The sequence below is a fragment of the Panthera pardus genome, unplaced genomic scaffold, assembly GCF_024362965.1.
Source record: "Panthera pardus isolate Hobbes unplaced genomic scaffold, ASM2436296v1 HiC_scaffold_20, whole genome shotgun sequence".
NCBI classification, from domain to species: domain Eukaryota; kingdom Metazoa; phylum Chordata; class Mammalia; order Carnivora; family Felidae; genus Panthera; species Panthera pardus.
The window spans coordinates 62,087,327-62,112,379 of record NW_026526766.1 but is presented as its reverse complement, the minus strand read 5'-3'; the positions used below and the strand labels follow the sequence as shown (position 1 = coordinate 62,112,379).

The following is a 25,053-nucleotide window of genomic DNA, read 5'->3' as shown; positions in this document are numbered from 1 at the left end:
TGAGCTTGTTTAAACTTAGCTCATTTAAGTAAGCAAGGTAAGACTTTATGAAAATCAAGTAGCAGCCAAACCTGCTACTGAAAAGCAAAGCTTCATCTTGGCTCCTTGGAATCTGATTTTCAAATGGCATGGAAATTTTCTAATTTATACCATATATATGGATCAGTTATGCTTTTTCATGGATATTTTGCATAAGTATGTTAGAAGTTGAACTTCCTATATTCTGGTACTTGAGCCCTTATATTTAAAGTGAATATATACTATGGGTTTTTAAGTTATTAGTGCAGATTTGTTTTCAATAAAGAAAAATAGTTATGTATTGTGCTGTTTTTCAAAGTCTTCCAAGTTGGTCACCTCTGGTAATAATTCTCCTATTGTTTGTTATAGATCATCATTTTCTGGATGGAAGTATTCAGCTAAAGACTGGTTGATGAGTGATGTGGACTATTTCAGCTTCTTATTTTCAACACTTACAGGTAAAGACATTCACCTGACAAATTAAGGAAAGGAAAAATCTGGTATAAAAGTTGTCCTAAGATTTACTGTCTTATCTGTTTGGTTCTAAGTTTTGAAGATGGTAAATAATCTATTTACCTTGAAATGATTTTTATGGCTAATAAGTGGGGATCTTTGAAGGAATATTTGTATTCTCCAGTGTCAGGCTTTTGAGGCAGGGATATACATGATTCATGTTTAAATCTCTCAGAGTACAAATACTCTGGAGATGATTTGAATGTCATATGATTATATTTTCATTTATTTCTAAGTCTAACTTCTCAACTTGATTATCTTGCTTTACAGTGAGTTGGACATACTTGACTCTTTCAGATAGTCAGGTGCAAACCTCATTGCATACTTTAAAAAGTTGATGAGCAGAATATCCATTTTAAAAATGTTTAAAATGTTCAACTTGATAGTAAGTACATCAGATTTCAGTTAGCCATTTTCTACATTCCATTGCTCAAAAGCAAAATTAGTAAAATGAATCTACAAATAAGTTAGATGTGTAAGTATTATTACTTTTGTTTTAAATGATTGTACTGTTTCAACATTTCTGTTGTATATTTGGAGGATAAAGATGACATTCTTTGACATTTTCTGAAGGCTTAAAATTTAGGAGATTTAATGAATAGGTTAAGATACTCCAGAAAAAACTTGACAAGTGCTGATAATGAGCTGAATCCAAGATAAATATTACATACACGGATAAATGAGTGTTTATTTGATAGTTTTGGATGTACCCATTTGAGATAGAAGGCAGGGATTTTATGTTTTAATAGTGGTAAAGGGTTAGGGTTAAGGGGTAGTGGTTTTAGAAAGCTCATTAGGAGTCAGTACTGTGATGTGGCCATCAAACTAGATGGTGACTCTTTAAGCTTAATGTCATGGAAATACAGTGATTTGAACATCAAAGCAGGCCACAACGCTGGTATTCTGATCCTTCTGAGCACTGTCAGGAGATACTGTCAAGTTGTCTATGTAGGTCAGACCAAGTGTATGTAATAGGGGTGGTGAGAGGATCAGAAATTTTGCTGTATAAAGTGTAGTTGGAAGAACTACACATGTATTATCAAAAAAAAAAAAAAAAAAATCCGGAAGGGTTTAGGAGGGAGAGTTTTAAAACATTTGAAGGGCTATTAGAGCTCCTGGGTGGCTCAGTTGGTTAAAACATTTGAAGGGCTATTATACAAAAAAATATATAGATAGTATACATATGAAGCAGTATATCATTTTACTTGTTGATTTGCTTTTTTAAACCTGCCATTAATGGAAAAGCTTATGCCTTTCACATTTTTTAAAGTAAAAGTGGTATGGTTCCCAGTATAAGGGGTAAAACTTAACTTGTTGCTGCATCATATATTGGGTCAGATCACATCCTTTGTGTACATAATTAATAGGAATTTTACTGCCTCCATTGCTAGCAATTCGTTTTTTAAAATATGTGAAAAGCAGAAATTCAGAGAAAGCAGAGTAGCCAAAGAATTTAAACTTGAAGGTACATGTCTATTTTTTAAAAATAAGAATGTCATTTGCTTTGTGATTTATTTTTTTAAATTAACTTTCTTTGTACCTAAATTAGGGTTTTCAAAAGAGGAGTTGACTTGGCTTCAGAGTCTTCGAGGAGTTCCTCACGTCATCCAGACACAGCTTTCCCCTGTGCTTCTTTACCTTACTGACTTGGATCAGTTTTTACATCATTGGGATGTTACAGAGGTAATAGTGCATTTAAAAAGAAACTTATGATTATTAAAATTCTGTTCATCAACTACCAATAGTTACTATATATTAGGATTGCCTTGTAGGAGATCCTTTCAGAGATAAAGAGTAGTATAAGAAATGATCCACATTTTGAGAGCACTTATCTTGGATAGGAGATATATGTTTCTAAAAGAGGAGTGTTTTTCATTACTGGTTGCACTACTAGAACAGAATAAATTAGCAGTCTGAATGGTGGAGATAAATTTCTTTTATCTAGTATAGAATGGATAGAATAGATGCTTCTATGAAAAGGGAGAATTTGACTTAAGTCTTGAAGGATGCGTAGAACTACTTGGATTTGGTATCTTTGAAGGTGACGTTTTTTTAAAAAACAAGATTCAATTCTTTTGGTTTTGAGAATTAGTACATAGTATGTTAAAGATAATTTAAAGCCTTGTTTTTCATTAAGTTTTAAAGTTCAACCTACAAATCTTATTTTTAAGATAAATACAATAACTTTAAGCAGTCTTTTAAAATGGGACTTTGATTATCCTTTTATAAACTTAGTTAAAATTTTAAACCATTTAACCTTTGTTTAAAGTTTATTTTGAGAGAGAGAGAGCATGAGCATGAGCGGGTGAGGGGCAGAGAGAGAGGGAAGGAGAGAATCCCAAGAGGTTCCGCATCATCGGCGCAGAGCCCAGTATGGGGCTCGAACTCGTGCACTGTGAGATCATTACCTGAGCGAAATCAAGAGTTAGATGCTTAACCAACTGAGCCACTCCGGTGCCCCATCAAGTAATTCAGTTTTCTGATAAACCTTCACAAATGTTAAAATATTAAATATAGACTAAATTAAGCTTTATAAAACACAATAAACCTTAAAAAAGTTATTTTAATACTTTATTTATTTATTTTGAGAAAGAATGAGTAGGGGCAGGGCAGAGAGGGAAGGAGACAGAGAATTCCAAGCAGGCTGTGCACTGATGGCACAGAGCCTGCCAGGGGGTTTGGACTCCTGAACCATGAGATCGAGACCTGTGCCAAAGTCAAGAGTTGGATGCTCAACTGACTGAGCCACCCAGGCGCCCCTATAAATATAATAAATCTTAATAACTTAGGCTTTGGTACTGCTTATAGTAAAAATCAAATTAAAATCATAAGTTTTAAATTGGAATTATTAGGCTGATCTTTTACTGTAACAGAATAAATTGTCTTACATGTTACAGATATGTAAGCTAAATATGCAAAAACATAAACATTGATATAAGGTTTTGATTCTCTAAAACATTTCTATAATAATTAATTTCTATTATTTATTTTTTCATTTTTTTATTTCCTACATGAAAAATGCTTATGCAGTAAGAATGTACTAATATCATCCCAAGTAATTTTGGTTTGAACCTTTTTTGCAAATTCTCAGGTTATGTTCTCTGCTGGCTAGTTTCTTTTAATGATTTGGAAGGCCCTTGGTGAGAACACTGACTAATACAGTCTTTCCTTAAAGCTTATAATAGCTAGTCCAAAAGCTTTTTTTTTTTTTTTTAAACCTCTTTGTCATTATTCTCAACAGGGTAGTCTCTAGATTCAAGTTACATCCTACTTTTCTATTTTGTTGCTATAACAATTGATTTTACTCAGCTGATCTATTATTTACTTCTTTTATTCTATTCTCAATATGCTTAATATTTTCCCATCTGTTAAGACAGTACCTTTTATAGATTTATATACACTTTTCACTTTGCATTGTTTGACTCTGATTACAGTTCTTAGGTATGCCAGTGAATTTATCTTCACTTTATTGCCCTAATGCCTGGTACTATGTTTATATGTATGTTCTCCAACAATACTGGATTTTAAAAAAGTGAAAAGAAATAATGAATTGGTTTAACATCTGAAATTTTATCTTACTTCATAGTAAATGAAGAGAGCTAAGATAGATCTCCTGAGGTTAAGGCCTTGAATATTAGATTGGAGGGATTGGGCTTGCCAACAGTAGTAAGAGTAGTTTTAAAGGACAGACTGTAATTAATGTATGTAAACCATCATGATGTATTGGAGAAAACACTGTATGGGATTATTGGGCTCCAGATTCCAGGCATAGATTTACCAGTGTCTAGTTTGGTAACTTGGACAAGTCATATAGCCTTTATCTGATTATTTAAATTTTTCATAAGCACATCATCTGTGTAAAGCCAAAATAAAATTGTCATGAAAATGTTATCAGCTGTATTTCTGAAGTGAACATTTCTCAAGGACGTGCATTAAACTTCAAGGTTCCTGTCTTTGAAATGTTAAGACATAATTAGGAAAAATCTGAAAGTCTCATTTTTAGTTTGTGAACTTAAGTGAAGATTCCAGTTTTCTTTTGGATAAGTTTTATTATTTAAGTTGGCCTTTTCATGTGAAAATATTTGACATACACATAGTTTTGACATCCTTAATGTAAACATTTATTTTTCTAATTATTTCATTTGAACAAGTTATTAGGACTGGGATCGCTCAGTTGTTTTGTAGTTTCATCTGTTTAAGCCAAAGTGATTCTTTTTCAAATCAGACTTTTTTTTTTTTTTTTTTTTTGAATAGGTATTCACAGAATACAATTCAGAACAGAGGATAATAGTAAAAAAGTCTTCTTCCACTCCCTCTCAACTACCCATTTTTCCTCCCCGGTTTCTAAGTAAACGTGTTCTTTCAGATATCTTCTGTCTTCACAAATGACTAAATATATTGTCATTTTTTTTTTTTTAAAGAAGTAATATCCTTTATATGCTAACCTAGACCTTGTCATTTTCACTTGTATCTTTGTTATTCTTTCTGAGCACTAAAGGAAGAGTTGTATGACCTTCCTGTTAATGATGGAAACTATAGTTAACAGGGAACGATCAAAAAGAGAACAGGAATCTCTGTGCAGAGATACCTTTTAGAAATGGAGATTTCTACTCCAGAGCCAATGAAAGGTTTTAAGGTTAATGTTAATTGTCATTTACAAAATACTGATTAGTTGTAAAAGAATGTTTTTTAACATGGATAAGCTCAGAATAATAATAATTATATAAATTCAGCTTAAGAAATAAGAACATTTTTATTTTTGAAACCCCTGTGTCCCTTTCCCTTCAGAGTAACACTGTCTTTAATTTTATCATATTTTTGTTTGTTTACAGTTTTATTGTAATTAGCATGTAACTCCAAACTATATTGTTGAGTTTTACGTGTTTACAAGTGAAACATTTTTTAGTAATTTTCTTTTTATTCAGTGTGTTCTTAAAGGTATCTATGTTAATGTGTAAGCAGTAATTCATTGTTTTCGTTGCTGTATAATATTGCATTGCAGTAAGATACCATGATTCATTGCTTTTGTAGTTTGAGTATTTTTAGCATTCCATTTTACCTCTGCTTTGGCATATTAGCTATGCCTCTTTGTTTTGTTTTTAGGTGTTTGCTCTTTAACTTAATACAGCCTACCTTCAAACTATACTACTTTATACCATAATATAATGTGTAATGATATGTGAGGTCATTCTTATGTTTTTCTGTATGTAATGTTTTTTTTTTCCTCTATATGCTTTTTTCTTCCTACATGTTGTCAAGATAATCTTTTTACCACTTTCTTCAGCAGTTTGATTGTATTAATTAATGCCTTGGTGTTACTTTCTTAATTTTTTTTTTTTTAAGCTTGGTATTTGCTGAATGTTTTACTAAGTTTATAGTTTATTGTTTTGGGGAAAAAAATGTCACTCATTCCTTCAAAAGATGTTTTGGTTCCCTTCTTTGGGACTTAATTTACTTGTATGTTAGACCACTTGACATTGTCCTGTAGACCTTTGAGACTCTTTAACCTTTTTTTGCCATCTCTTGAGAAAGTATGCTGTATCTTCAAGTTCACTGATCTTTCCTGCATTATCTAATGTGCTATTTAAATCTTAAAGATTTTTTTAAAACTAAGATTTCTTTTAGAGCAGTTCTAATTTCACAGAAAAATTGAAGGGAAGGAAAAGGTGTTTCCCCGTATAATCCCTTCCCCCACATTTGCATAACCTTCTCCCTTATCAACATCCCCCACCAGAGTGGTATATTTGTTATAATTAATGATTCTATGTTGATATAATTACCCAAAGTCCACAATATACATTATGGTTTACTCTTGGTGTTAACACATTTTATGGATCTGGACAAATGTATAATGCCACATATCCATCAGTATGATCTCATACGAGTGTCTTTACTACCCTGATATCCTCTGTGCTCTGACTGTTCATTCTCCATGTCCCCCAACCCCTGACAACCACAGGTGTTTGTTTGTTTTCACTGTCTGTAGTTTTACCTTTTCCAAAATGTCATACATTTGGGAGTATGCAGTATATTGCCTTTTTTAGATTGGCTTCTTTCACTTCATAATACTCATTTAAGATTCCTCCTTGTTTTTTCATGGCTTCATAGCTCATTTCTTTTTATTGCTGAATAATATTACATTGGATGTACCAGTTTATCTGTTTACCTGCTGAAGGACATCTTTGTTGCTTCCAAATTTTGATAATTATGCATAAAACTGTGTATATAGGTTTATACACATCCGTGTGTAGTTTTTGTGTGGACATGTGTTTAACTGCTTTGGGTGAATACCAGGGAGAGCCATTGCTGGATTATATGGTCAGAGTGTGTTTAATTTGTAAGAAATTGTCTTCCAAAGTGGTTGTACCATTTTGCAATCTTATCAGCAGTGGATGAGTTTCTGTTGCTCCAGATCCTTGCCAGCATTTGGTGTCAGTGTTTTGAATTCAGGCTGTTGTAATAAGTATGTAGCATCTCATTATTTAATTTTGATTTCCTTGATAACCTGTGATGTGGAGCATCTTTTCATATGTTTATTTGCCATGTCTTCTTTGGTGAGGTATCTATTATGGTCTTTGGCCCATTTGTTAATTGGGTTGTTTTCTTTTCGAGTTTTAAGTGCTCTTTGAATATTTTGGTTAACAATCCTTTATCAGATATATTTTTGCAAAGATTTTCTCCCAGTCTATGGCTTGTCTTTTCGTACTCTTGACATTATCTTTTGCAGAGAAAAATTTTTTAATTTTAATGAAGTCCAGCTTCTTTGTTTCTTTCCTGAATTGTGCCTTCAGTATTGTATCTATAATGTCATCACCATATGTAGGTCGTTTAGGTTTTTCTTCTAAGTCATTACAGTTTTGCATTTTGTATTTTACATTTAGGTCTGTTAGGATTCACTCTGAGTTAATTTTTGTGAAGAGCCTAGATTCATTTATTTGTAGATGGATTGTTAAAGCACCATTTGTTGAAAAGACTCCATTGTCAAAGATCACTTGACTATGTGGGTCTGTCTTGCTGGGCTCTCTGTTTTGTTCCATTCATCTATTTGTCTAGTCTTTAACCAATATTGCAGTGTCTTGATTAGCATAGCTTTACTGTAATTTATGAAGCTGTGTAATATCAGTCCTTTAACTTTATTCTTTTCCTTTAATATTGTGTTGGCTATTTTGGGTCTTTTTCCTGTTTAAATAAACTTCAAGATCAATTTGTTGATATCCACAAAATGACTTACTGTTTTTTTTGTTTTTTATTTTTAATGTTTGTTTATTTTTGAGAGAGTGAGAGCAAGCAGGGGAGGGACAGAGAAGAGGGAGACGGAGAATCCCAAACAGGCTTCACACTGTCAGCACAGAGCCTAATGCAGGGCTCAAATCCATGAACCGTGAGATCATGACCTGAGCCAAAATCAAGAGTCGGATGCTTAAGTGACTGAGCCACTCAGGCCCCCCTAACTTACTCATGACACTGATAGCAAGAGTAGTATGCACTGGGGCGCCTGCGTGGTTCAGTCAGTTGAGTGTCTGACTCATGTGGCTCAGGTCATGATCTCACAGTTCATGGGTTTGAGCCCTGCATCGGGCTGTGTGCTGTGACAGTTCAGAGCCTGGAGCCTGCTTGGGATTTTGTGTCTCCCTCTCTCTGTCCCTCCCCTGCTTGTTTGTTCTCTCTCTCTCTCTCTCTCTCTCTCTCTCTCTCTCTCTCAAAAATAAATTAAAAAAAAAATAGCATGCACTACCAACAACCAGCCAGGTGCCCCCTCAACAGTGTTCTTTTTTAAATTAATTGATTTTTAATTTTAGAGCAGGGGAGAGGGGCAGAGAGAGAATCCTAAGCAGCTGACGCAGGGCTTGATTCCACGACGCTGGAATCATGACCTGAGCTGAAATCAAGAGTCAGACCTTCAACTGACTAAGCCACCCAGTACCTCTCAGTAATGTTCTTATGCACCCCAAATTGTTCATTGTATTTACTTGTAATATCTGTTTTGTTTCCTTCAATTTGGTAAAGTTCCTCAGTCTTTGTCTTTCATTGACCTTGACACTTTGAAGTACATTGGGACAGTTATTGTGTAAAATTTTCCTCCCATTTGGATTTATGTTCCCTCATGGTTAGATTCAGGCTATATGAATTTGGTAGGAATATGACACAAGTGATGCTGTGGTTTTCTGACTGCATCCTGCCGGGTGGTGCATGGTTTTGATTTGTCCCATTAGATACTCACTTTGATTACTTGATTAAGTGCTGTCTGTCTACTTTTCCACTGTTTACTTTTTCCCCTTTGTAATTAGTAATGATTTATGAGGAGATACTTTGAAACAGTGTTAATGTCCCAGTCATTTTTATTAGTCTATTTATTAATTTGTGTTAATATGGTTTCCTATTTTATTCAGTGGGTCACTATAGAATATAGTGGTTTCTTTGTTCTTCTGACGTGTACTTATTTTTTTCTGAGTACTTCTTTACTTCCTTGTACCACAGATTGTTCTAGATTCATACGTGATTTTCACTGTCCCAGCCCTGCAATCAGGTATTTTTCGAAGAGGCCCAATTTTCCTTTAAGTGGAGAATGGTATCTTGAAACCAACTTCAGGACTCTGGGTGTGGTCATTGCTTTTGGACCCTGGTGTTCCCAGACTGTCGGTGGACAGAAATCAGGAATTTAACACTGTAGGGTTCATTCTAGTTGTCTTCTTTTCCTCTTGTACCTGCCTTTTCTGAAGGTTAAGAACCCTGGTTTCCGTTATACTTAATTTACTTGATCAATTTCTTTGTCCATAATTGATCTTTTGGTGCTATTCCTCTCCCATGCAGGCATCTTCTTTTTTTTTGTTTTTGTTTTTTTTCTCCCATGCTGGCATCTTCACTCCATTTGAACTCCCAACTCTGTGGGGACAGTCTACTTCTATTTATTCATGAATGGCTTTCTCTGGGCCACTGCAGCTCTCCTACCCATTCCAGTGCTGTTTACCTAACTCAGCCCCACCCAGTGGCTTTAGAACTGGATTGTTCAGGAAGGGAAGGGGTGGTGGAAGGGAAGGGATTAAATGGTTATTTATTGGGAATGAGCCCTTATTTTGTTGTTTTGTTTTTTTTTTAGTTAGTGCTCATTCATGCATCCATGAGCAGGGTGGGCAGGCCAGAGAGAGAGCTTGCTTGCAAGCAAGCAGAGGACAGTCAGCAGGGGAGAGAGAATCGAAAGCAGGATTTGCTCTGTCAGTGTGGGGCCTGACGTGGGGCTTGAACTCAGGAACCATGAGCTCATGACTTGAGCTGAAACCAAGAGTCAGATGCTCGAGCCACCCAGGCACCCTGAATGGGCCTTTTCAATTGCAATTTACCTTTTATTAATGAAAATATTCACTGCTTGTTTTTGAGTAGGAAGATGGTATTAGAAATACGTTGTTTACATTGTTACTTATAAGCATAAAAGAGAAGAAAAATTGCCATGTGTAAACTCTGGGTGGTATTAATTTACAAGAGGTTTTCCAGGGAAATAATGCATAGAGCTATTGATTTTTTTCAGAGTTGACTGACCATTCCCTTAAATTTAGCTGGACTGTCCTCTTTCTAGATTGATATTCTTCTTTTCCACCAGTCTTTTCTTTGTCTTTCTAATGTGATTCTTTTCACATATTTCACTTTTGGCACTCCCCTCAGCTTCTGGGATGGTGTAATGAAGTCTCTGAAGGACTTGATGTTGGCTTCCCTCCTCGTGTTTCTTTGAGAACTTAGAAAATTAAAAATACTAAGGATTTGACTCTCACTTCCCTTATATTTTTCTTCTTTTCCTGTGGACTGTTCTCTTACTTTTGGGGAATAGGAGGCAGTGTTCTATTAATTTGAACAGGGTATTAGTATTTTCTGGATCATAAGTGTTTTTCTATTGTATGTTTTCTCACCAAATGGGAAAAAGGCTTTTCAGTCCTTTGTTCACATCATTCAGATTTTTCTGTTGTAGCACTTATTAACAGAAATAGTCTTTACTTTGGTAGATTGAAGCTACTCTTTTAGGGCTGTGAGAAGAGTTTCTCAGTCTTTCATTCCTGTACCTGGTACCTAATAGGACTAGTTCAGTGCGTAAATGTTTAAATAATGAGTTGTTTGGAAAATTAGCCCATATATGAGATGTGATTGATTGACCTTTGATACTTGCATCTTCAAAGTCATTATTTTCAAGAAACTAAAATTAGAACTATGTTATGATCCAGCAATTGCACTATTAGGTATTTATCTAAAGGATACAGAAATACAAATTTGAAGGGGTACATGCACCCCAATGTTTATAGCAGCATTATCAATAGCCAAACTATGGAGAGAGCCCAAAAATGTCCATTGACTGGTGAACAGATAAAGAAGATAGGGAAGATGTGGTATAGGTAAACAATGGAATATTACTCAGCCATTAAAAAGAATGGAATCTTTCCATTTGCAACGATGTGGATGGAGCTGGAATGTATTATGCTAAGCGAAATAATCAGAGAAAGACCAATACCATATGATTTCACTCGTGTGGAATTTAAGAAACAAAACAGATGAACATATGGGAAGGGGGAAGAAAGAGAGAAGAAAACAAACTGCAGGAGATTCTTTAATGATAGAGAACAAACTATGGGTTGTCAGAGGGAGCGGAGCGTTAGATGTTGTATGTAGGTGATGAATCACTGAATTCTATTCCCGAAACCAGTGTTGCTCTTGTAAACTAAAATTTAAATTAGGAAAAAAAGTCATTTTTTTTTAAGTGTCCTGTTGTATATAGGGTAAGTAGGTTAAAAAAAAGTCTATAGAACTGATTTGATCCTGATTTGGTTACTGGTTTTTTCCTTTTCTGACAGACAGTTTGTCACAGTTTATTGGTTATCCCTGCCCGAAGCCAGAGTTTTGACATCCTGCAGAGTGCCATCAGTAAGCATTTGGTAAATATACTTAAAAAATTTTTTTTGTTGCTACTTAAAAAAGCGTAGAGAATCCTTGGTTAAGAGTGGGTTTGCCATAGGCAAGGAGAGAGTGTCTAGACTGAGAAGTCTTGATGTTTTTCTTGGCTGTTACTAATTACTTCTGACCTTGGGAAAATCCCCCTTTTCCAGGACCCTACTTTCTACATCTGCAATGAAGGGCCTTAAAAAAAAAAAAAAAAAAAAAAAAAGAGTTTATTTGGGAGAGAGCATGCACAAGGGAGGGGCAGAGAGAGAATCCCAAGCAAGCCCCGTGCTGTCAGCTCAGAGCCTGACAAGGGGCTTGATCTTACAAACCACAGGATCATGACCTGAGCCAAAATTGAGTCAGATGTTTAACCAACTGAGCCACCCAGGCACCCCTGCAATGAAGGGCTTTAAAATTATACCTCAGGGGGGCGCCTGGGTGGCTCAGTCGGTTGGGTGTCCGACTTCGGCTCAGGTCACGATCTCGCGGTCCGTGAGTTCGAGCCCCGCGTCGGGCTCTGGGCTGATGGCTCAGAGCCTGGAGCCTGCTTCCGATTCTGTGTCTCCCTCTCTCTCTGCCCCTCCCCCATTCATGCTCTGTCTCTGTCTCAAAAATAAATAAAACGTTAAAAAAAAAAAATTAAAAAAAAAATAAAATTATACCTCAGGTTCTTCTGACATATAGTGCTTTAATGAACACAAACCTGGTGTTTGTGTATTGGGAATCCAGCATCCAGACTGGGGTCTGATTTCCACCTTGAATATTTGGGTTCTAAACAAGGGATATAGCCTAACAGGTTGAAGGCCTGGCCACTAGAAGCAGCAAGCTAAGCCTTGCGACTGTTTGGTCTTCTGGCTAGTCGGTGTCTCTTGTTCCCAAAAACCTGGGATTTTGCTTTTTAGCTTCCTCCAATGTTTATGTTTAGATTTTTGGCTTATTATAATTATCCTTAGTGCAGAGGAAACTCCCACAGTTTTATCTTTCAGGCACTGTCACTTTTTTGGGTAATTTTCTAGGTACATTCCAACCCCCTTTTCTCCTTTAAAATGTTACTTCCCTTGAGTTGAATTTCCAGTGCTCTTTTCTCTCTGTTGTCAAACTTCTAATCTTTATCCCGTGTGTCTCTAAAGATCTCTACCACTTTTCTTTTCACCTCCACTCCAGATATTTATGCCCTCCTTTGACTACATTCATTATTCTAGTAAAAGATTAACATGCTAGTCTTGGGCACTATTTTCAAACAGCCTCATCAGAGCCTGCAGACTTTTTCATGATGACTTAACAGTAGTTTCCAGGAGATTTAAACCATGCATACATAACAGTTCTAAGTTAGAATCCACCTTAATGACAGATAGTAGAGTCCAGATGAATACACAAACCATGATGTCCCTTATCGGGGTTTTGAGGCAGTGAAGCAGTCAACTGTTAAGTATAGTGATGTCTTACTCCAGGGTGTTTTACTTAGTCATGTCTGAATGACTAGCTAAATTAAAGGGCAGGGGTAGGCTAATTGTAAAATGAACTTCGGTTTGTACATTTAATTACCTGGGACGGAGGTGGTGCCAGAAATGAGAGTTTTCTAGTCTGAAGAATCTAAAAATCATGGAAATGTGGTTGGTTGTATCAAGATTTGGGGTGGGGGGAGGGTGCATAAAGTAATCCTTTCAAATGATATTTCTGACCATCAGAAATTGTAATGTCTTAAATTTTAGTAGACTCATGGAGGGAAGGCAGTAGATTAGGTTAATAGTATCTCTTGAGTTGGCATGTTTTCAAAGTTATTTAACGTAGTAATTCTTTTTTTTTTTTTTTAAGTTTATTTTGAGAAAGAGAGTGCGTGTACGCATGCAGGAGAGGGGCAGAGAGTGAAGGAGAGAAATGCAAGCAGGCTCCATGCTATAAGTGACACAGAGCTCAGTCTTACGGTTTGTGAGATCATGACTTGAGCCGAAATCAAGAGTTGGATGCCTACTTGACTGAGCCACCCAGGCACCCCTAGTAATTAAATTCTTAAGGGAAAACAGGACCTTAAGTTGTGGCAGGTTGTGTGTTTAACGTATGCGCTGTTTTTCAGTAGAAGTGATGTTAGGTTAACTCTCCAGTTAATGGGATTTGTTTTTTTCATGGAGAGAAGGACGGTTGTGAAGAGGTCATTAATCTAATTTTTCTCTTCCTAGGTTGGGCTGACTGTAATTCCTGATAGTACAGCTGGCTGTGTTTTGGGTGTTATCTGTAAGCTCCTGGATCATACGTGTGTACTTAGTGAGACTCTCCTACCGTTTCTGGCTTCTTGTTGCTACAGTCTTCTTTATTTTCTGCTCACTTTAGAGAAAGGAGAAGCAGAACATCTAAGAAAAAGGTAATAGTTTTTGTATTCTTCGACTTTAATTTTTTTCTACCTATTCCAGTTTTCCCCACCAAATAAGTAAATAAGAATAAATAAAATCAAAAAATTTTTTAAAGAGGAAAGAGTGAAAGAAAATTAGATTTAATAAATACCCTGAATTGTCTTTCAGAATTTGTATAAACCTTAACTGGATTTCTCTTTATTGTTTCATAAATTCCCTTTGTCTTGTAAGAGGATTTTTAGTTTTTGTTTTTCTTTTAAACTACAAATTTGAAAAGTTAGATGGCATTTTAAAATTTCTTGGGAGCTTTCATTATTAATGTTGCTGTAGGTCTAGCAAGGAAAAAAAAATCTACCTTTACAAGAATGCAATCACTGATAAATACAAGCCTTTATTAAAACTAGCCAGAGTAAAAATCTTTAAATTCTTGGATTTAAGGAAATTTCTAAGATACTGGTGTTTATATTAGTACTTTAGCTCTTACATACTATTCACACTAAAGTTTCTAGTATAGTTTGGAACATTTCACTTTAGTTTAAAAAAGTATTCTCATGCTTATATTCTTATTCATAATGCCTGTTAAAATTTTGGGGCGACCTGGATGGCTCAGCCAGTTAAGTGTCTGACTTGGGCTCAGGTCATGATCTCGTGATTTGTGAGTTCAAGCCCCACCTCATGCTCTGTGCTGACAGCTCGGAGCCTGGAGCCTGCTTCGGATTCTGTGACTCCCTCTCTCTCTGTGTCCCCTCCCCTGCTCATGCTCTCTCTGTGTCTCAAAAAATAAATAAACGTTAAAATTTTTTGTAGAAGGTTTTTAAAAAAAATCTAACAGATGAACAAAGATCAGAAAATAAAAATTATTCTGTTGCCTGTTAACATTTTAATATTTGTCTTTCTAGTTTTTTTGACTTTCATATATCATAAGAATAAACACGTATATAAAGAGTAAGTTTAAACTGAATATCCATTTAGCCAACTTACACGTTCAGAAATAGAACATCATCAACACACTCTCTGTGTAACCTCTAGTTAGATTTCTCTTCTATACCCCCCAGAGATCACTTTTGCGTGTTAAATAACAAAAATTCAGCCTGGTACATTTTAAACATCTAATAGGGTTTATTAATTGATTCATTAATTGGGCAGCGTCCCATCTAGCAAGTAGAGGGGAGCTCTAAAGGACTACAGAATAGGAAAGTTTTTTTGTTTTCTTTTTTTTAAATTTTTTTTTAACGTTTATTTATTTTTGAGACAGAGAGAGACAGAGCATGAATGGGGGAGGGTCAGAGAGAGAGAAGGAAACACAGAATCCGAAACGGGCTCCAGGCTCTGAGCTGTCAGCACAGAGCCCGATGCGGGGCTTGAACCCACGAACCGCGAGATCGTGACCTGAGCCGAAGTCAGACGCTTAACCGACTGAGCCACCCAGGCGCTCCTAGGAAAGTTTTTTAAAGGTAGACAGGGAGTTGAAAGAAGGAAATTATTAGTAAAGAATCCATTGTTGAGGCAGGGAGGCTCTCCAGAATCGTAAGGATCCGTCAGTACGTTTTTCCTAGTGCTGATCAAGAAGTTCCCATGTTGACTGGTTAAAGTTTCTTGGGGGGTTGAAACTGCAGTTAGGTTAGGTATTAAGTCTTGGTTTACTGACTTAGGGCCTTCACCTGAGTGATGCCGTTTTGAGTCTGTAGGTTTTTTGTTTTTGTTTTTTTTCTTAATGTTTGTTTATTTTTGAGAGAGAGAGAGAGAGGGGGGAGAGAGAGAGAGCGAGCGAACGTGAGTGGGGGAAAGGCAGAGAGAGGGAGACAATCTGAAGTAGGCTCCAGGTTCTGAACTGTCAACCCAGAGTCCGATGTGGGTGGAATGTAACCAATTGTGATACCATGACCTGAGCTGAAGTCAGATGCTTAACTGACTAAGCCACCCAGGTGCCCCTGTAGTTTTCTTGTTAAGTTGCCTTCTAATTAAAAATTTTGTGTGTATCTGTAAACAATATAATTTTTGTTTGGCGTATTTTAAGAATATCATACTGTATGTTTTTGTGATTTGATTGTAACCATTGTTGTGAGTCATTCATGTTGATTGAAAAACTGATTTCATTTTTGTTTCTCCATACCAGGGCTAAGCAAACTTTTCTGTAAAGAGTCAGATAATAAAATATTTTAGGTTTTTCGTGCCAGTAAGTCTCTTGTCAGAACTGTTCAACACTGCCCTGGTAACACAAAAGCAGCAACAGATTACATGTAAATGAATGCATGTGACTATGTTTCAATAAAACTATTTACAAATATGGGCTCTGAGCACAACTGGCTCCAGTACAGGTGCTTTACAGTATTTTGTTATGTGAATGTACCCCAGCTTATCAATTTTGCTGTCAAAGATCTTTTATATACACACACACACACACACACACACATAAATATATATATTTATATGTAATATAAATATAATTGATAATTAACAATTATGTAATTATATTAATTATAATCAATATTAATATTGATATATAATTATATATATAAATATATACACACATACACACATATATATACACTCTTAGGAAAACCTAGGAATGGCTGTTCGTACGGTATTTCTTCTGTTGCTTGTGGTACCCAGGTCTCTTGTACTTCTCTTTGGCTTGACAGTTTTATTTGTGTTGTGTGAAGGTGGAGTACTAAACTTTATTGATCCATTCACTGTACTTATATTTAGTATTATGTAGAATCCATGAGCCTTTTTAGCACAGTTTTGATCAGCAGTTATTTGAAATCCACTCAAGTTAAAGTAGACAATGAATATATTGGGTCATTACAGGAGTAACTCATAAAACCCAAGGGCTAGGAATTTTGGAGGCAGGAATTGAAACCCATCAGGAACCAAAGTGGTTTTCTCTACTTTTTCTTCTGGATTGTGTAGTCTTTATCTCTGTGCCTTTGCCTCATTATTAGCTATGTCTGCAGACTGGCTTTTTTCTCCTTGCACGTGGCTATCCTAGCCTGGCTGTGCATGAGTCAATACTCCAAATAAAGTCTCCAAAAAGAGGATCTGGTTGGCTTAGAATGGAGTCAGTATCCACCTTTGATGGAGATGCTGCATCATGGAGATGGAGTTGGGGAGGTTGATCAGATTGTGAAAGGGTTGCTGCTTCCACATCTAGAGGTAGTCAGATTCTCTTTGAAGGATCTGGGGACCACTCCTAATACGAAAACTATAACAGACTAAGGTCAGAGCCGTTAGCAGTCAGTGGATTCTTTGTCCAAAGGGTATTGCTCCATTTAATGTGGTTGGCTAGCTACAAGTCCATTTACCTTCATCATAAAACATTTTTGTTCTGCCCTATAGTGAAACCAAGGGAATGGTGCTTACTAAAATTAGGATTTACTGTTTCTGGCCTTTCATGATCTAGTAACATGGTAGCAGTCCACTGACTGGCTTCTTTTCTGAAATCCATTTTGGTTCCTTGTGAATACATCTTTCTCTGCATATCTGCCCTGTTTAAAACATTGAAGAGGCTCAGAATCCAGGGCACAGCATTAAAATTTCATGAAGTTTGTTTTTGTTTTTAAATAAACTACCTTCAAAGTGGGGCTTGAATTCATGACCCCAAGATCAAGAGTCGCATGCCCTACTGACTGAGCCAGTCATCCCAAGTTTTTTTTCTTTCTACCAGTGGGATATTCTGATTGTACCAGTGGGATTTTTGATGGTATGATAGTTGAATATTGTTCAGTGGTAGAAAACAGTATGCATATGTAGATTATTGTGTTCTTTGGCTAATTCTGTGTTATATATGATCACCAGAGCTTTAAGAATGTCCTGGTAAGCCCAGGAAAGTGTTGATTGCTAGGCTTCCTGGAACTTACCGAGTAGGGGAGAACAGCTGATTCTTCATTGGATTTGCTTATTCAGCTATGATGAAACCCAGTTGTTAGTTTTGATTTGTGGGGTTTTATGAGAAAACACCACATTTCTTAAAAGGACATTTTCAGTTTTGGAAAATACAGAAAGGGTACTTCTGTGTGTGTTGGCTCACTGATTCATTTTTGTCTGTTACTGTAGGGACAAGCTGTGGGGGGTCTGTGTCTCCATCCTGGCTCTCCTGCCTCGAGTCCTCAGGTTGATGCTGCAGAGCCTGCGGGTGAACAGAGCTGGACCTGAGGAGCTGCCTGTTGTGGGCCAGCTGCTTCGCCTGCTGCTTCAGCATGCACCCCTCAGGACTCATATGTTAACCAATGCCATCTTGGTGCAGCAGATCATCAAGAATATCACGGTAAGCATGGAACAGGGCTTTGTATTATTACTAGAAAAGGGATTCATGAGGAGGGCATGGGTGGGGTTCTCTGGGGAGGCTAGGCCTCCAGTGCATTGACTGATTCCTGGAATGAAGCCCACTGTGGTGATTTCCCAGGTTTTCCCCTGCTGACTAGCACCTGTCACTTAGCCAGAGGGAGGTCTTTGATCCAGAGTCAGTAATAAAAGGCTTAAAATACTCAAATTGAATTGGTCGCAGGCAGCTTAGAAAAGGTACAGAGCATCAGAATCACTCCTACCAGGATTCTGGTACAGACTCTTAACTGTGCTTATTCAGCATGTTTTTAAACCTGAGTTGTTTAAAAAAATTTTTTTTTGATGTTTATTCATTTTTGAAAGACAGAAACAGAGCACAAGCAGGGGTGGGGCAGAGAGAGGGGGACACAGAATCTGAAGCAGGCTCCAGGCTCAGAGGTGTCAGCACAGAGCCCGATGTGGGGCTTGAACTCACGAACTGTGAGATCGTGACCAGAGCCAAAGCCCGACGTGCAACCGACTGAGCCACCCAGGGGCCCCTAAGCTAAGTTGTTTTACTTAGCTGTAGGAATAGCAACTTCATTGAGTTTTGGTAACCATAAAGTGAGATCATTCAGGTAAAGTTTTTAGTGAAACTGACATTAAGTGCTCAACAAATGTTAGTTGTCACTGAAAACATTATTTAGCAGGAATAGGCTTACGGCCAGTTCCTAGTCAGTTCGCTGGAGAATAAGAGGAAGTTAAGAAGTTGCAGGCTTCTGCTTTGTGTAATGGCTGGTTCTGCATTTATCTGTATCTGTTTTGCAGGGGCAGCTCTGTCTAGGATTCCTTTGGTGTTTTTGGTTTGGAAGAGTTAGAGGTTTTTCCTATAGGTATTTGGGGGTTTATTAGTTGATACCTGTAGTAGTACTTCAGAGTAATAGAGCTTATACATGTATATAACACAAGTTCACGTTCTGAATATTCTCAGTAGCTTTGTAGAAATAATGAAAGCAGCAGCAGAATAATTCAGAAATAGAAGGGAAGAAAAGGCAAGAATTTGGATTGTTGAGAGGTTGGAGAATCAGCTCACCTCTATAAGGAAGAGAATGACAGATTGTCAGTCAGCCTTGCAGAATTCTTCTCAGTTGATGTTAATGCAAAGATTGTGAGACTCGAGCATACCAAGGGAAGTCCAGAGTGTGGAGATGGTTGATGGTGAAATGTCATTAGTTCCTGGCAATATTTGAGAAGGAACAGATGAAACGAGAAACTGGTAGCTCTTGTACTTGAGGTTGTACCGAGGAATTTTCACTACTTGTGGCAATGCCCAATTAACAAATATCCTGTGGTGATTGATAAATGGAGGAGATAGGATTGTGGTGGTTCGGAGATCTCGTTTGGGTGTGAAAAATACTGTCAGGTAGCGTAACAACTTTGATATAATTCTCAAATTACTTTTGTTTTTCTCTGCAGACATTGAAGACTGGAGGTATTCAAGAACAGTGGCTCACAGACTTACATTATTGCTTCAATGTGTATATCACTGGGCATCCCCAGGGGCCCACTGCGTTGAGTACAGTGTATTGAGTACAGTAAGAGGCACCATGGTACCTCCTGTTTGAAATTGTTTATTCACGTCTATATAATTTTGAAGAGAAACTGATGTAATGTTTGTCATTAAAGCTGAACTTTTAAAGAAGTTGTTTATGAACCTTCCTTTGCACTAAGGTAGGAAAATAACACAGGCTGGCTTCTTGGACCAGGACATTATACTTGGTCACAGGTGGGTAGAGTATTTTGCATTTCATAGAAACTAAATATTTACAAAATATGGAATGATACAATACCTTCTGTTATTTACCAAGAAAGAATCTTTGTGGTCTCAGTTCTAGTTCATTCAGACAGCAACAGAAACCAATTTTTTATTTGGGAATGGTTGCCTTTATCCATCATGACATTCAGCTCCTCACTATGGAGTTCTGTTATTTACAGAGGTTTTCTAGCTCCTTCTGCAGGAGCAAGATTTCAAGATAGTACTACGGTTGTTTGAGGTTTTCCTCAAATGGTACTTGGTTTGATTTAGATAATTCTTCTTTCAAAATTACTTTCTACTAATGACCATAATTCTTTTAAAATTATAAGCCATATATAGCGATTTATGCTGACACCCACACCCCCAGTCAAAAAATCCATGTATAACATTTGACTACCCCACAATTTTACTAATAGCCTACTGTTGACCAGAGGCCTTACTGATAATCAATTTACACATATTTTTTTCTGAGTGAGAGCAGGGAAAGGGAAGAGGGAGAGAGAGAATCTTCTAAGCATGCTCCACACTCAGCGTGGAGCCCAACACGAGGCTCAGTCTCATGACTGGGAGATCATGACCTGAGCTGAAGTCAAGACTCAGACGCTTAACCAACTGAGCCACCCAGGTGCCTCTACACCTATTTTGTATACGTATTATATACCTAATTCTTATAATAAAGCAAGCTAGAGAGAAGAACACATTTGCAGTACCATGGCTATATTTATTGATACTATATACATTTATTGGAAAAAAAATCCATGTTAAGAGGACCCACACAAACCTGGTTGTTCAAGGATTAACTATTTTCATAATTATGAAATAATTAGCAAATTGTAACAAAAATCAAGGTAACACTTTATTGCTGCTTATCTCTACCTGTCAGGACAGGGGTGGCAATAATCTTAAGAAAATGGAAATGCTCCTACTACAAATATTTGGGCCTAACATGCCACTGTTTATGCCTTCTGTCTACATTCCTATGGTAGCTTTGCTCTTAAAAATGTGAAAAAACTGGGGCACTTGGCTGGCTCAGTTGGTTGAGTATCCGACTTCGGCTAAGGTCATGGTCTTGGAGCTTGTGAGGTTGAGCCCCGAATCAAGCTTGCTGTGTCTGCGCAGAGCCTGCTTCCAATCCTCTCTCCCTTCCTCCCACTCCACTCCTACCCCTTTCCCTGCTTACGCTCTCTCTCAAAAATAATTTTATTTTTGAGAAGAGAGAGAATCCAAAGGGGAGGAACAGAGAGAGGGAGACACAGAATCCAAAGCAGGCTCCAGGCTCTGAGCTGTCAGAACAGGGGGCTTGAACCCATGAACCATGAGTTCATGACCTGAGCTGAGGTTGGACGCTTAATCGACTGAGCCACCCAGGCACCCCAAATATAAATAAAACTTTTAACAAAATGTGAAAAAGCCTGTAACCACTGAAATTTATTTATGCCAGGTGTTCTTATAGCTCGAATGTATGTAGGTTTAGCAGTTTTCCCTGCCAGTAGGAATGGCATTTTGACAAGCTTGCTCACCTATAGGTCAGGCAGAAAATACAAGTGAATTGGTAGGTTATGCATGAATGGTCTGGTCCAACTGATAAAAATGGCTGCTATAGGACAGGCTCTTCCCCCTCTCATGTAGGTTCTTCCCTGGAGCCAAAAAACCAGGCTTGCATCAGCTGGCTGGCAGAAATCTCATGTTAGTGCTCATGTTCTTAGTTTGGCTTAGACGTTACTGTTAATTATGTGTTCTACTTTATAGCTGTACTGACTGAAGCGAGGGCAGACAGCTAGTAAGTTTTGCACGGGTATAGTCTACTGTGGTGGTTGTAGCACAAGCTAACAGTGCTGTATAAGAGCAGAAAGAAAACATCCTGACATTGTCATTCAGTTGTTACCATGTTTTCAGGCTAATAAGGCTTGAGGCATGAATATTAAAGTTTTCTCAAGGTGGAAAAGTTAATCAGCAGAGAATCAGAACTCTGCACTAGCTATTCCAGCTCCCCCGGACACGGTCTTCCTCCACAGGTGGTCGAAGCTTTGTTTTGGTTTTTGATTGAGTAGCTGATTGCAGGTTATAAGAAAAATTCTTTGATCTTCCACTATTCTCAAGGAGGTGTATACACTGCAAGTTGCTCACTGTTAAAAGCAAATACCAGAGAGATATTTGTTATTTTTAATACTGAAAAGTTCATTGCTGGTGAGGTAAAGGGTTTAGATATGGACTATTTAGGGAGCTAGGAAGGTGACAGCCAGTTTGTTGTAGAGACAGGTGACTTACCAACCTTGCATTTTACATCATCCTCCAAGATACAGGACATTTTTAAAGATTGAGAGCGAAAGCACAAGTGGGTAAGGTGCAGAGGAAGAGAGAGAATCCCAACCAGGCTCTGCACTATCAGTGGAGAGACTGACTCAGGGCTTGGACTCATGAACCATGAGGCAGTGACCTGAGCCGAAGTTGGACACTTCCACCCAGGTGCCCTGATACCTGACAGCTCTTGAAGAACCTTGACTGGGAGAGGCCAGGTACTTGAGCTGGGACTGGGACCTAGGTCTTCAGTCTGTCTAGAATAACTGGTATAGCTTTCTTTATGTAGGTCATACATAACACAAACACATATACACATGTATTTCTCAACTTGCCATGTACCACACACTAGGCTATATAGTACATTCTAGAAAACCATTTCATTTGAAAATTTACTATCTTCAAGGATGACAGACTGATAGGCATATCAATCTTAAAATGGGTATTTTTAGGCCTTTTTATGACTTTGAAGTTACTTATAGCATGAAAACTTTTAAGATGTCACAGTTGGAAAACAGTGATGTATTCAACCCTCTTGCTGAGGCCAAATTGCTCTGTTTTTCCTCTCTGGAGCAAAGGAGCAAACATGAAAGGTGAGTAGTTTCAGAAAGTTACAAACATGTCTTACTTTTTCTCTCCTGGTTTTATTATGGTTATTTAAAGTGAACTACTGATACTGAATTCTGTTTCTGGCTGCCTTTACTGTATCAAGTCTTGAGTTATCTGTATACCCATCTGTAGATGGGCAGGAATATTCTGCATTCATACAAAGGGGTTATCATTAGTAGTCATCACTTGAGCCATGGTTATTCCATTCATTGGAATGGGCTTTTTAAAGGTAGTTCTTTTATATTTAAAAAGAAGGGCTCCCAAATTTAGGAGTGTGAGCCCAAGCAAGGGAGAGAGGCAGAAGGGAGTCGTTGGGGGGGGTGGGGGTAGAAAATGAATAAATCTCAAGCAGGCTTCCATGCTCATCACAGAGCTTAACACAGGGCTTGATCTCACTGCCATGAGATCATGACCTGAGCCGAAATCCAGAGTCAGATGCTTAACTGAGCCACCCAGGTGCACCCTGGAGGTTATATATTTATATACATATATAAGTTATATGTATATGCTCTCTGACCAATACTATGCTGCTATTTTGTGGGTGGTATACGGGGGTTGCTGTTGAAGGACTAGAGAAAACAGGAGTTGTGGAGTCTCCCAAATGCATGTAGAGAAACACAGGCGCAGGAGGCTATATACTTTGCTATATCCAGCTCACTTTCTGCTTCCTCTTTAAAGAGATAAAGGCACTACTAAAGCCTCTCCTATGCTGGAAGTTGGGAGCAACAATCCTTGCTCAAGTATTTGAGCACCTACTGTGTGCCAAATAATTTCCTAAAAGTGAATAGGACAGTGAGCAAATCAGAAGATCCTTAACCCCATGGAATTCTCAAAGCAAAAAAATGAACTAACATTTTTATTCATGGAGAAGACCAAAATTAATGTTCTCTTTTTGGTTCAGTTGGGCACAACTGACACACAGAAATTTCTGCAATGTGGAATCACAGATGCCCATTTCCATGGAAACTATTTATAGATGCTTTCTGTATGAAACATATATGGGCTCCAGCTACACTAATTAGCAGCTCTGATAATCAGCTCACTGGATAGTGCCTTAATGTACATGTGTAGACTTAACAAAACCTTGTGTTCCCCCATTTAGGGTTAGGAAAGATTCTCTTAAGACCTCGTCTGTTTTCAAGCCACTTAGAATTACATGTGTAGGACAAACAAGCTACTTGTTCATGTGAAATCCCAAAAAACCACTAAGTATATTTGAGTTTGTTTATTCGTCCCTTAACTAAACCCTTTGACTAAAAACCTTTTGTGTTTCTAAACACCTCATTTTTATGATTTCTGATGGTCTCAAGAGAAAAACCCAGGACTAAGTAAAAAAAATGTTTTATTTAAATGCGACTTTTCTGGTAGTTCTGTCTGACCATTGTTTTTGAAACTAATTTTCAATTCATTCAAGTAGAACAAAAGCTTTTTTTTTTTTAAACATGGAAAGTTTCAAAGGAATCAAGGCCCACAGTTGTAACTACCCTATCCGCTACTCCCTGATCAGCCTGCCTATATTACATGAGTTGCCCAACCCATATTAAAGATTGGGCAGTAATTACACTGTCCCCTACCTCCAGGTTCCCCCCCCCCCAATCAAAAACTAAATGAATGTTAAAGTTCACGCTGACAGTCATTGTTCACCTTCCAGCTGCACTCTATTCCTGCAGGATGACTGGATCAGCAAGGGTGGGGTGGGGGGAGCGTGTTGCCATAGCCACCCATGAACAACACTGGATCTGGCATTAACTGCTGACAGCACTGAACTTATCACCCAGATTTAATGCTGGTGTGAATGAAGGGGGCCCAGAGTAAAATACTCTTGTCTTGCAGTTGAAAAGAAAGTTCCCTGAGCATGAGTGAAATTGTGCACGGTGAAGCCTGAACAGGACGTGTTATTAAATATTACATGTCCCCTTCATGGGGCCGTGAAAGGCAAAGGCCAGAATTTGTGGTTAAGGAACCTCTCAAGTTTGGGAAGGAGATGAAGAATCTTAATGTGAAATCAATACAGAACAAGAATTCCCAAGGTATTACTTTGAAGAATGACTGCATTTTCATTTTCCCCCCTTCATGTGAACAAGTATGTAAAAGTACCATTTATTGTCTCTACTGGAGGTAATGTTAACAACTTGTGGTTGTGAAAATAACTTGCCTGTTAGGGAGGCATGTTGATTGCAGTAATAATTCCATGAAAGGGGAATGAAAAACATGTACACCTCAAAGGAAATGACCATATTGGATTTCCAATATCCCTAGCAATCTCTA

At 37.6% G+C, this 25,053-nt stretch overlaps 2 protein-coding genes across 9 annotated transcripts in view; one reads left to right on the top strand and one right to left on the bottom strand.

Moving 5' to 3' along the window:
- TEX10 (testis expressed 10) overlaps positions 1–19,764 on the top strand; it is a 60,561-nt gene extending 40,797 nt beyond the window's left edge. Inside the window, exons 10-15 of the mRNA XM_019454343.2 lie at positions 388–476; positions 2,081–2,214; positions 11,364–11,444; positions 13,629–13,810; positions 17,856–18,066; positions 19,539–19,764. Of these exons, the coding sequence (XP_019309888.1) occupies positions 388–476; positions 2,081–2,214; positions 11,364–11,444; positions 13,629–13,810; positions 17,856–18,066; positions 19,539–19,652 (811 nt within the window). The 3' untranslated portion in view covers positions 19,653–19,764. The remainder of the gene's footprint in view (positions 1–387; positions 477–2,080; positions 2,215–11,363; positions 11,445–13,628; positions 13,811–17,855; positions 18,067–19,538) is intronic.
- An 814-nt stretch (positions 19,765–20,578) lies between these two features.
- The window catches only part of INVS (inversin), a 158,199-nt gene continuing 153,724 nt past the window's right edge, over positions 20,579–25,053 (bottom strand). For all 8 annotated transcript variants that reach the window (XM_053908126.1, XM_053908133.1, XM_053908128.1 and 5 more), the window contains one exon: positions 20,579–22,004. In XM_053908126.1, coding sequence (XP_053764101.1) covers positions 21,853–22,004 — 152 coding nt within the window. In that variant the 3' untranslated portion in view covers positions 20,579–21,852. The remainder of the gene's footprint in view (positions 22,005–25,053) is intronic.